General features: G+C 42.9%; 2 protein-coding genes across 2 annotated transcripts in view; one reads left to right on the forward strand and one right to left on the reverse strand.

Annotated features, from left to right (window-relative positions):
• Positions 1-3,291: 3,291 nt before the first annotated feature.
• LOC123050169 (transcription termination factor MTERF5, chloroplastic) lies at positions 3,292-4,642 on the forward strand (the record flags this gene model as incomplete). The annotated part of the gene is given in 1 exon segment (XM_044473001.1): positions 3,292-4,642. A coding segment is annotated over 1 exon segment (1,130 nt), but the record flags the coding sequence as incomplete, so codon positions are not given.
• A 5,842-nt stretch (positions 4,643-10,484) lies between these two features.
• The window catches only part of LOC123050170 (uncharacterized), a 3,910-nt gene continuing 1,440 nt past the window's right edge, over positions 10,485-12,954 (reverse strand). Inside the window, exons 2-4 of the mRNA XM_044473003.1 lie at positions 12,432-12,596; positions 11,735-11,851; positions 10,485-11,082 (exon numbers count right to left, since the gene is read on the reverse strand). Of these exons, the coding sequence (XP_044328938.1) occupies positions 11,056-11,082; positions 11,735-11,851; positions 12,432-12,596 (309 nt within the window). The 3' untranslated portion in view covers positions 10,485-11,055. The remainder of the gene's footprint in view (positions 11,083-11,734; positions 11,852-12,431; positions 12,597-12,954) is intronic.

Consider the following 12,954-nt stretch of genomic DNA (forward strand, 5'->3'; position numbering starts at 1 on the left):
GCCGCCTGCCGCGCGCCGCCGCCCGCTGCTAGCGCCGCCGCCGCCTCGCCCCGCTCGCGAGAGAACGCCGCCGCCACCAGTTTTCCACACCGAACCGGTAAAAGCCGAAGAAAAACCCGCCTGTTTTTTTAGTTCGGTTTTATTTTTTTAGGGTTCGTTTATTAGCGAACGTTCACCCCATCCTCTCTGTTAGCGAACGTATTCGTTCGTTAGTCTCTGTTAGCGGACGTTCGTCCGATAGATTTTTCTTTTTCTGTTTATTTTCGGTCAGGGACCTATCCGTAATTATTTTTATCGCAGATTAGTCCCTGATCTTCAAATCTTCGCTACTTTTTGCTCGTTTATCCAAATCCAGTGAAACCAACGCCAAAATCTTCGTCTCGATCCCCTCTGTTCAGATAAATAACTTGAACATGATTTTGAAAATTTAAAATTTGGTTGCATATTTGAATTTGAACTTTTTTTATCGTAGTTTGAGTTTCGTAGCTCCGATTCGATTGATTCTTTTTGCAAATCGAAGCTCTTCATTCGGACTTTCTGTTTAGATCTTTTATTTTGGGTTTTACCTTTGCATCTTATGCTTGAGTGCTTATGTATGCTATTATTTGTTCACGATAGAGTTTTCGGAGTGCGAGGCTTGCTACTACGAATCACTAGGGTTTTCCGATCGTCAGCAAGGCAAGTAACACTTTGATCATATCCCTTTATTACCTGGTTTTTATACATTAGTTCAACCCTCAAACATTGCATGAGTAGGATTGATAACATGTGGGTACTGGGAAGTAGTTGATGAGGTAGGAACCTATTGTCTTATATCAAACCCAGGGTATTATTTACTATGTTATGCTTTACTGCTATGCTATGCTCATAGATGTGGTTTGGTTTGAGAGATCCATGCAAGATGTGAGAGTTATTATCAATTAAGGGTTAACTTAAGGTGGCTACTTTAATACACATCTGGGTGGATTGGTTGTGGGCACCTGGGGTTATACCAGTGTTGTCCAAGGAGATCCCAGAGAACCCGTGTGATCATCCTATGGTTTGCCACCCAGGCTCAAAGGGATCATAAGATTATTCATGCTAGAAACTTCCGTGTGCAGCCACAAGCCATTATGGGCTCTAGCATAGTTGAGTATGTTGTGGGAATCCTTTCCATGATGGGCTAGCAGGTGTAGGGGATTGAAGGTGTACCGGCTTATCTATCGGTTAAGGGGACCTCTTCGGAAAGACTGTGTCTCGGTCATCTGTTTCTCAAACATCATGCAGTGCGAGAAATGCAACGGAGGAGATCGAGTCTTGTGGGGAAAAGTGCGCAAACCTCTGCAGAGTGTACAAACTAATCATGGTTAGCCGTGTCCCCAGTTGTGGACATCTTGAGTATCTGGTACTTGAATTATCATGTTGATCTCATCACGTTACTTAATTAATTTTGTTGGGTTATTAGTGTTAATTTGGGATTGAGTTGGGGTTACCTCCTCAATATTTTTTCAACAAACTTGTAGTTAAATAAAATATATTCATTTGTTGTAGGAAAAAATTAGCTTTATGTAAATGATAAACATAGAGCCTCCACCAGCCATATATGCATGTAGTGATAGTCTTTACTTGTTCATTGCTCTATAGTGTTATCTTGCGAGCATATTCCATGTGCCGACCTACACGGCTGCAACGTATCATGTTGCAGAATTTTCAGACGAAGAGTAAGGTGCGCTAGGTCGTTGTCGTGCACTCAGTTTTGCCGTGAAGTTGGATGGACTCATTTATCTTCGATGCTTCCGCAGTTATCTTATTTAGATGGCCTTCAGCCATATTATTGTAATAAGTACTCTCTTTGAGACACTCGATGTAATAAGTGTGTGATTGAACTCTGTTATAATTCCTCGAGTACTGTGTGTGTCAGCAATACCGATTCAGGGATAACACTTAAGCACAGAGACTTGACCGTCTGAGATCGGGTCGCTACAATACCTAGTTATCTTATTTGGAAGGAGAGTATAAGAAACTTGACATCTCTCAACTCACAAGTGCTAGTGGTTATAAAGTGTGCAGTAAGATGTCCATGAGTGAGGCGTTTTGGCTCCCAGAAGCATCTACACCTGCGCTGAATAAAAAATAAAAACAAATACTAGAATTTTTTTTTAAAAATCTAATTTTTTTTGGCATGGTAGATAATTTGGTACGTGATGTCCGGTCCAAATTTCAAATCATTTGAACGTCTGAGTAGCTCTCGGCAAAAAAGACAAATTTGGGGTCTGTTAAATAGTGTACTGTACGTATACTGTTCTGACCCAATTTATCTTGTTTGCTGAGAGCTACTCAAATGTCCAAATGCTCTGAAATTTGGAGCGCACCTCATGCACCAAATTATCTACCATGCACAAAAATTTTGGACCTTTTTTTATTTTTTTATGAATTATTTGTTGACCGGGTGCAGACGAGTCCGGGCGTAGAATTGGATATTCGAATGTCCATACACTTATCTATCTCGTATTTTCAATCAATATAGAAATATAGAAGGACAATGTCTTTCTCAACAAGTGATGAGGAGGAAGAGCACTAGGCGGCAATGCCCATGGATAAGTGGCCAAGCTAGCCGGAATAATCTGTGGATTCATTGCTAATTTTTAATTTTTTCTCATAGTCTACAATAATTATACAGTTTAGGCTTTTTTTAAGTTGTGGTGTCAGCTCTCCACAGCTTGTACGCAGAATCGTCATTGTCACACATAAGAGAGATAGGTGGGATGGAAGAAACGGTGATAGACATGAAAAAGTAGTTGGCTGAGAAGAGACATGGATGCCTATAGGGAGAGAGGGAGAGAGCCCCACATATGATTTTGATTTTTGAAGCTTATAAAAATAATATTCTCAAGTTTAAAAGAAAAAGTAAATAAGAAAAAAATATAAATTTCTTTGTGTCAAATCCGTTGAAGACCATTTAGGCCGTGGGTAAAATTCTAAAGATGTGTTTCTGAAAAAACGAACGACTTAGCGACTATGGATGTGTTTATAACCAAAATTCACGGGTTCAAATTTCTACTGGATGTAACCATCTGTCGAAATTATTTTTGGTGTTTTTTCTAACTTGACTTTTCATTGCTGCAAATTAAGGAAAATGGTAATCTTGTGGCAAAATTGCCAACCTGGGGTCAGAGCTGGATCCCCTTCGTCAGCTTACGACAGAGAGTTCCAAACCTACCGGAAATTTCTCCCCTTTCCACCGGCGGCGCCGGCGCCGCGCCATGTTCCGCCTCCCAAGATCCACCCTTTCCGGCATCCTCCTCTCTTCTTCCATCTCCTCTCTCCACCGCTGCCTCCTCTCCGCCACCGTCGCCGGCTCCCGCATCTCCCCAAGTCCTAGCTTCGCCGTGGAGGAGTACCTCGTGGACACCTGCGGCCTCACCCGACCCCAGGCCCTCAAGGCATCCGCGAAGATCTCCCACATCAAGTCCCCCACCAATCCCGACGCCGTGCTCGCTTTCCTCGCTGGCCTCGGCTTCTCCGGCGCCGATGTCTCCGCCCTCATCGCCAAGGACCCCAAGTTCCTCTGTGCCAGCGTCGGGCGAACCCTGTCGCCCATTTTCGAGGAGCTCACCGGCCTCGGTCTTTCCCGTTCCGAGGTCGTCCGCCTCGTCTTGCTCACCGCCGGCGGCGGCCGTTTCCGTCGTACATTTGTCGTCTCCAGGGTGCACTACTACCTGTCCCTCTTCGGCTCCTCCGAGAACCTCCTCCGCGCTCTCAAGGGCCGCTTTTGCTTTCTCGATTCCGACCTCGAGAGGCGAGTGAAGCCCACTGTCACGCTCCTACAGGAGTGCCGGCTAGGTGCTTGCGATATTGCCAAGCTGTTAATCGCTGTGCCCAGGATGCTCACCACCAACACAGAGCACATCCGGGTGATGGTGGCATGCGCCGAAGGCATAGGTGTGCCCCGTGGCTCTGGGATGTTCAGAGCAGCGCTGCATGCTGTTGCATTCCAAAGCGAGGAGGAGGTTGCTGCTAAAGTGGAGTACTTGAGGAACACGTTCAGTTGGTCACATGCCGAGGTGGGCATTGCTGTGTCCAAATTCCCCCATCTCCTGCGGTATTCAAAGGACAGGCTGCAGTGCATGTCCGAGTTCTTCATCTCCGAGGCGGGGCTGGAACCGGCCTATATTGCTCAGCAGCCAGTAATGCTCGGTTACAGTCTAGAGGGACGGCTCAGGCCCCGGTACTACGTTATAAAGTTTCTCAAAGAAAATGGATTGCTCAAGCGCGTCCCGAAATGCAGTACAATTTTCCATTATGTCGAGAAGTTATTCGTGGACAGGCACATACACCCTCACAAAGAAGCTGCACCTCACCTTGCTGAAGACTATGCTGCCGCCTGCAGAGGTGAAATGCAGACTTGTTTCAGATTTATGAACCAAGAACGTAGTATTTAACCTTGAAAATGCTTGCTGTAACATGGATTACTCTCCGTATTAAGCTGGTAATTCTTAATCCGGCCTTCTTTGACTGACTGAATGGTGGCTGTCTGCTATACTATGTCTTTTATTTGCTGGTTTGGTCTGGTCCAATGCCCAATGAAACTGATACTTTGCTTTCTGAGCCATGACATGTTGATGCCATCATTCAGCAGAGAAAAAAAGTATGATCTGTACAATCTTTTTTCATGTCAAATTTTATCTAGCATGCGCCGGTTTTGTTTCATCGTCTTTTTTGTCCCATGATATGTGAATTAACACAAAGCTTGCACTTCATTGTTTAGTATTCTGGTTATGCTTAGAAAATTATATATATTGCTATATGTTTATTCCTTTCCCTTTTGATTTCTTTGCCCTTATTCTCTTAAGGTCGATTATCTTTGTTACTAAATCTTGTAGCTGACCTTTATATCACAGGGAAAATTTTCAAATCAGAAAATGTATGGGACTATGTTAGATTAATCTAAACGATTTTAGTGTATTAGTCCTAGAAGGATTTGTCACGGATGCTGCTACTAAGCAATTACTTGTTGCTCCGTGTAGGTTTGCTTGAGTTCACTTAGGAAGCTAGGAGTTTTCTTGCATGCCATGGTTATAGAGTTTGTATCAGTTTTGAGTCATGTTTGTGCCGAAGCTGTAACCTGTATAGCTGCACCTATATAAGCAGATGCAGCTCACTGTTTGTAGCACCAAAAAACGAGAAAAAGATATGAAGAGGGCACGAGACGTGCCTTTTGGCACGCTCGGGATTTGCTGACTTGAGGTGGCTAGGTTTGTGCGCATGTGTTCGTGTGAATTTTGATGTGCTCAATCTGTTGGAGAAACCCAACAGACTAAATCATGATCAACTGACGAAATAAGTCGAAATCTTTTACATTGATCATTAATTGTGAGAACTAAGCCATGAAGGTGGCATGAATTAGTCTTCATAATATCTCTTACTCTTCAGTCCTTGCATATCTGATGTTGTATATTTTCACAAAATTACATGTGATGCTTATATAAGCTATGCTGGGCTGTTGAAGCAATTGTTCTTTAGGTATCTTCCTTTAAATTTTCTTTATAAGATGGTTGATTGATCTGGCCGAAATGTCTCACCAGTAGTGTTCGGTTTTCTTGGGACAAAACCTTTGCCTGACAAATGGTAGACGTGCGTGTGAGATTCCTTCATCGGTTTTGCAAGCATTACTTGCCCATTATCTTCACATCAGCAGTTTAGCTTTATTGGTGCTTATATGCTCGCCGGCTGCAGCAACCATCATGCCCCGGAAATTGTTTCTGTGCAATGCTAATTTCCCTTATCGCTCAGTTTAGGAGTACTCAGCTGATTGTTAATGTTCTTCATCAGCTTTTGAATTTCTGTTGTAAGAACTGTTAAGCTTCATGCACTAGTCAACACAACCAAAAGACCGAACTCAAGGCCTTAGGCCCTGATACCATGTTAAGCTTCATACAGTAGCCAACACAACCGAAAGTCCAAACTAATGGAGAGGGCTAGGTAGTCCACACATACACTTCAACAAGAATAGAGTTTTAACTGTGGATATTGTAGCTGAATTTTATTTTTGATTGTTGCACACTTAATATCCATTCTGGCTCACATTTCTGATATGTGAATTGAGAAAAACCTTGGAGAGCTCTGCACATTAACAACTGCTGACCTTATATGGCGTGTAGTAAGACGGGTCCTCCCTGAACATCTGGAGGGATCCATAGCTGATCAGGGGATCCACCAGAAGATCCAGCTCGTTTCGTGGTAGAATCTTTGTTGCGGAAAATAGAGGAGCTTACTAATCTGACCACACGACAGTGCGATGTGCAACCCGTTGGAAGACGCCTTCTGCTTGAGTAAGCAGATTGATGACTGGCTGGCTGGCTCGCCAAGATATGGCAAATGAAGGTCCCCAACCAGGTGAGCATGTTTTATTGGCAGCCTGCTTTGAGGACAAATTTTAAGAGGGTGGCTGGACACTTAATGTGCGGTTTGCTTGTGCTTTGCTTCGACGAGGGTGGCTGCCATATCTTCCTCAGACATAAGATGGTCCGTCGATGTCGGAGCTACCTCAACCTGGAAGATGGCCGTTTTCTCTTTTCAAGTGCAGTATTAGGGAATGAATTAGTTGAGGAAGCGTGGAAGCTTTGATCATCATGAGCAGCAACTGAAGATCTGGGTCCTGCTCTGGGCCTGGTGGAATCACAAGAGCAAGTTGAATGCAGAAGGAAATGGGAAAGGCCCGAATGAGGTTTGCCTGCCATCAGGTATTCAAAATTTTGGAGCCAAAGGAGCATCAATGTAGTGCCTGCAGCAGGGTTTCCCATGCCCGAAATCTCCCAGATGATTTCATCAAGTTGAACTGTGATGGTGCGGCAGTGCAGCAAGTTGACGCTTCACTAGATTAAAAGATTTTATTATACTGTTAGCCATTTGTGTGACCAAACAAACCAAGTTCCAAATTAACTGCCTTTGCATGTATAAATGCTTGTCTGTATCCAAAGCACCTGCTTCTATCTGCCAAAATTGCACTGACAGTCCATCAGGGTATAAGACCAAACAAATCAAATTTTCATCGTTCCAAATTCCACTGCTTTAATGATCTAAACGCTCTTATATTAGTTTACAGTGGGAGTACTTGGTAATGTATAATCACATGATGAATTTGACGATGTTATTGTTTCCAGTTTAAGCCTATAGATGCATTATACTTTTTCCGTGTCATAGGAATATATGCAGGTACGGATCCACATTTCTGTTATGTAAAATACACTACATCGCATACCTGTGATGCGCTCCTTATGTTGGGATTTTTCTCGCCACGTAGTTTGGAAGTCCTACATCAGTTTTTACTGTGTGTTTTCAGCAGCACATCTCACAACTTGTATGCCATGGCCAGCTCGATGGAGGTGGTTACCTGCAGGGATGAATGACTCTTCTCTTGATGCTTGGCTTTAGTCCTTCAGTTATAGCTGAAAATTTGTAAGAAAGAGATGCGTCGCTGAAATCCCGAATTGTGTGGCAGAGCATAAACTGTAGCTCATGAATATTAGTCATGAGCCGCTGCAATATCAACTTATTATCAGTCGAAACTGTGCGGAATTTTTGAAAGAATAATCATGGTTGCACGCACCCACTTTGCAGCAAGCATTGGTGGAGTATTTTCTCTCCTTCTGTCGTTGCTGAATCCAAGTCTTTTGTGTGTCAGTGTTCATAGCAGAATTAGTTTATGTCCTCGTGCTTGATCTGCCGGTGAGTTTCACCGGCAAAGACGGCTGGAATCTGTGTACAACCTGGACTGGACCTTTGACAGGAGAAGTAGCATCTGTAGGTGCATGAATGGCAGCTGCTGCTTGGCTCCTGAACTGAAGGTTTTGAGTACCGGAGTGCACGACACCAGTACGTAGTAATCTATGTAGATATATGCAAAGCAGATGTCTTGCATCTTTAGCTCCATCACAATGAAAACAACACACGACGAGGTAACAGCACCAGCAAAACATATCTATCAAACAGCTTGGCCGTACCATATCTATCTATTAAACTGAACTTAAGGTTTTCAGTACGACCAAGCTGGTTCAGGAGTCCGAGAGGGGCAGGCACCTGCACAAGTACATTATATTCTCTATAGCGTTGTCAAAAGTTTTATTAAGCGCACTATTTCCAGTAGGTTTTTCAACACCTTATTCTCTCAGTCAACACAATACCAGTAGTCAGCAAGTTTATTATCAATGCGACGATGCCGAAATCTCCCCTTAGTTGAGTGATGTATGTAGTTATTTATACTACATGGTTTTCTCAGGACTCGAATAGGAAAAACAATTAGCATTGGAGTGATATATGGCCGGCCTCTTTAACCCTGTGGGATATCACTAGGATTACAAAACCACAGAAATCTAGATTTGACAGCACAGGAAAACAATTGATTTGTAAAAGAGATTTGGGTGGATGGATGGCAATTTTATTTTAAAATAAAGTGCAAAACCTAGGAATTCATGGATCCAGATCCTCAAAAAAAACATGTAAATTTCTTTGAACTGAGCCCTATGAAGAAGTGAACAAGAATCATATTCAAGTGAAAAAACTAAAAGAAAATCATACGAAATTGCTATGGGTCGAGCCTCAGAATAAGGGAACATGAAAAGAAAAACAAGAGAGCTCGTCTTCGATATAATCACAGGACTAATTTTAATTTATAATCGACTCAAACTCCTCAATATACAGTTCCTCGAGTTTAATCCAAGACCTCAACTTTCACAACTAGTACTAACATATATAGTAGAAACGATCGATATATAGGCCATCTAGACGATGACGATGACGACGACGATGGTGATGATGATCTACTGCGACTCGACGGACGGCGGCGTGTTGGTGCTGGAGCCGTGGTCCTTGGCGCCTCCGCCGAAGATTGGGTCGGCGAACATGGAGCTGACCTTGTTCTTGAGGCACTCCCAGTGCTCGCTGGCCTGCGCCTCCGTGAACTGCCTGTACTGGTCCTTGGCCCGCTCCATGAGCGACGCGCCCTCCCCCACCGTCCACTTGAAGCACGGCGCCGGCGCCTGCGCCTCCTTCTCCCGCGCCGCCGCTCCCGCTGCTGCCCCCTGGTTCTCCATCAAGCTCGAAAAGCTGATCGAGATTGAAAACTTGTCTACGTGAAGACGATGTCGCCGGTTGTTGTCGTACGTGTTGCTTTGGTGGCCATGGGGCTGCGGGGACGTGGCTACTTATATGCATGGGAGGTCGGGGTGCCTTAGGAGGAAGCCGGGTCCGTCGCGGGCTTCGAGTAGAGGAAAACTACCGAGTCCGGATCATCATCATCATCATGGAAGAAAACAAGTAGACGCGGATTCTGGGTCGGACTGGATCACAAGTGAAAACGGACTCTTTTCTTCTCCGATGAGATGATGATTTCCCAGGTGCAAACGGGAACGGGAACTATTCCTTTCTCCCTGTTCCTTCCTTGTTTTAATCCCCTTCGTTAACAATGTGCCAAGTGCAGTCTAGGACGTACGTACGTAGATTCTTTTTCCCCGTCAGTTCAGTGATGTATTGATCACCTTGAAAAAGTTTATCGATGCGATGATGCCGGAATCTCCCCTGGTAGTACTTGAGTAATGTATCTAATCTATTCTGCGCTCCTTAGTTGAACGCTTATTAATCGTTTCGTTTGCTGGAAGTAGTGTTTTGGAGCTCAACTTGTCCGGAGGACCATGATGCGAGTAGTTAGGATTTGGTTTTGTTGTAGGTGAAGCAACATTTGTGGGGATGACCTTAGAGCATCTCTAGCAGATCTCGTAAAGCACCACCTGTAAAAAAAAACCTAAAATAAATTTACGGTACCGTGAGACATCGGGGGGAATAAATCCCGTAAATCCGTAGCGTAAGCTTTTTCTTTTCTTTTTTCTCCTCACGCTTCTTCTTCCCTGAGACGCACGCATGGACAGACTCGAACTCCGTCTGGCCAGAATGGCGAGCTCGCCGCTCGTGCGTGGCGTCGCGAAAAACGGCTTTACATGATCCTCCAAAAACGGCTGAAAGCCTCCATATATGATGGATGGGAGCTAGAATATAGGGGAGCCTGGAAATTGTTTTATGGGATATGCTATTTTACATATTCGGGGTATTTTTTCCAGCTTGTACCGTAAATGCAAAGGTTGCTATTTTACAGGATCTATTCGGGGTGTTTTTTCCAGCTTGTACCGTAAATACAAAGATTGCTATTTTACAGGTTCTATTCAGGCCGTTTTTTCCAGCTTGTAGTGTAAATACAAAGGTTTGACCGCTTTTATGGGATCTGTTAGAGATGCTCTTACAATTGTGGACCTACCATTTTGTCTGTGAATGTTCTGTGAGAAGCAAAGGAGGTGGCATGTGGTTTTTGCCTTGTTTTGCAATGAAAGCTAGATATGAGAAGTATGTTTTCAAACAGCAGCTTGGTCGTATCACCCCTTTGGAAACCTCCTCACAAGAGAAAAATTAACTCAGAAACAACAGTTAATTTCCTCCAAAAACTTCCTATACTAGCAATGCACGTGCAATGCATGTCTAACCTTAGACCGAAACTTCTCTTGTTCATCATAGTTAGGAGGCACATATATTCAAATAAAATCATTTAATTCTTCTCTTCATTCCGACAATTGTGCTCACTTATTGGTCAACACAAAATCAGAAAATTCAATACCACAGATAATGCACTGATTGACTCCCTGCCTGACATAACTGAACTTCAGAAGGGGACAACAACATACTTGCCTTCGTCATTGCCGCTCCCGCTCTAGACAGCCGAATGGCGACCCAACTTGATTGAGCGCTGCCTCTGTAAAGCAGCTGGGGCGGCTTATCCATAGCGTAGGAAGGCCCTTCAGTGCAGGCTATGGTATATGGTGGCGGTAAAGGGTCAACGTTGTTCCAAGTCAGTTGCGTTGTTGCCTTGAGACGAACAAGTTGTTTGAACAGTAGAGAGGCCAACATCTTCGAATACGTCAAGCATTCCAATCTCAGTCAATTCAGCAAGCCAATCACTCTCATCCAGACCATTTTGAAAAGATCCACAATCATGCTCTGTTTCCTCAAGAAAACACTGTTTCTGAGCTTCCTTCACACACAGAGCAGCTTCGAGGGTAGCTGCAATCAACTAATGGGATTGGCAAATGCATGTCTATGCCAATATGTAATAACTAAACATAACATAGTATAAAAAAAGTTCAGATAGTATATCAACCACAACAATTCTCATCCAAATACAGAGTTACTATCATGAAAATTTGATGTGAAGTGGACAATCCGTAATTCAGAATTTGCTTCCAAGAAAACCAAAGTCATTTAAATCATCATCACCATTATACAAGGAAGCACACGCGCGTACACACACACACACACACACACACACACACACAAATATAAACTCGTGAGAGTCTAGATCCTCTTTTATTTTAGCACTATTAGCAAAAGTAGATCCTCTTTTAGTTGGCAACTATCATAGTTAGGACCCAAATTAAATTAGCTTATGTTTTAACACAATTGAACGCATGCCCCAACTCCCGAAGAAAAAAAATAGTTGCTGCAGCGTAATGTTGCAACCACATATATACATAGAACAGAAAACAAATAACCAGATATTTGACTACTCAGTTCTCCTCAAACTAAACAAAGTGGAATGGTGATGGGCATATCTTTTCCCGGTTAACAGGTTCAAATTATCGTCAATCCTAGGACGAAATGCACGGATAAATTCATCCCAATAGTTGTGAATCAAAAAAGAAAGAAGAATACTCACCTTCTTGTGCAACGAACAACCAAGAATAGAACTGCAAATACTCTTGGAACAAGGGTGCAAGCATGGCGTCGTACACAATTTATCCAGTAACAGCTGGTGTAGGAACTCAATTAAGATCTGGTCAAAGAGCATTTCTCAATTATCCATGCTGATCAGAAACTCCAACCAACTGATACTACTTTTTGACATCATGGAAGAATACAGAGAACTCACTACTGAAGAAGCAAATGGGAGAATTATTATCAAGCAACATTTGAAGAATCTTTTGTCCTATCAGAACATATATTGGAAACAGAGAGCAACCATACGTTGGATAAAATTTGGAGATGAGAACACAGACTTTTTCCAAGCTAAGGCAACCATAAAGTACAGAAATAATAGCATTAAAGCACTCCTAGATGAAAATCAGACAGAACACACAGATCATCAGTCCAAAGCAGCCATTTTACTGAGAACTTTCAAAGATAGGATGGGTTCCTCAAAACTGAAATAGGTATGTTAGAAATAGGAGAACAGAAGTAGCCAAATAGAAATTCACTTACTAATCCTCTGATAGGCAAAACTGAAATAAGTATTCACGAACCATGCATGTTTTAAAAAAAGGAGAACATAAATATGTTTTCTGTGCTAATAACCATTCCTCATACATGCAAAACCAGAAAACAGCATTTGGACAATAAAAGCTTAATTTTCTTACATGGACTTGTGGTGATGTGCATGTCGGCTGAAATTGTTCATGGGGTTCAGCCATTAGGGCCAGCAAGCTATCTCTAGACACCATCTTTACAACTTCCTCGGCTGCATCTTTCTTCAGTACGTAGACACATATGCAGGTAAATCTGAGTGCTGAAATGAATAGGACCTACAAAAAAACTCAGCAGAAACAGCAAAGCACCTTCTAACTTAAAGTCAACAGCATGCATGCAGAAACGGTAAATCTTCAACATGGTTACACCAAACAATATATTAATTTTGTAGTACTCCCTCCGTTCCTAAATATAAGTCTTTTTAGAGATTCCACAATATGGACTACATACGGAGCAAAATGAGTGAATCTACACTCTAAACTATGTCTATATACATCCGTATGTAGTTCATTTTGAAATTGCTAAAAAGACTTATATTTAGGAACGGAGGGAGTACATGCTAAAAGAAATCATCAGGGACCTGCATGGATAACAAAACACATGGTAGAACAAATTCACACCCTAGCTATGGCA

Source organism: Triticum aestivum, chromosome 2D, assembly GCF_018294505.1.
Source record: "Triticum aestivum cultivar Chinese Spring chromosome 2D, IWGSC CS RefSeq v2.1, whole genome shotgun sequence".
In the NCBI taxonomy this organism is placed as follows: Eukaryota; Viridiplantae; Streptophyta; class Magnoliopsida; order Poales; family Poaceae; genus Triticum; species Triticum aestivum.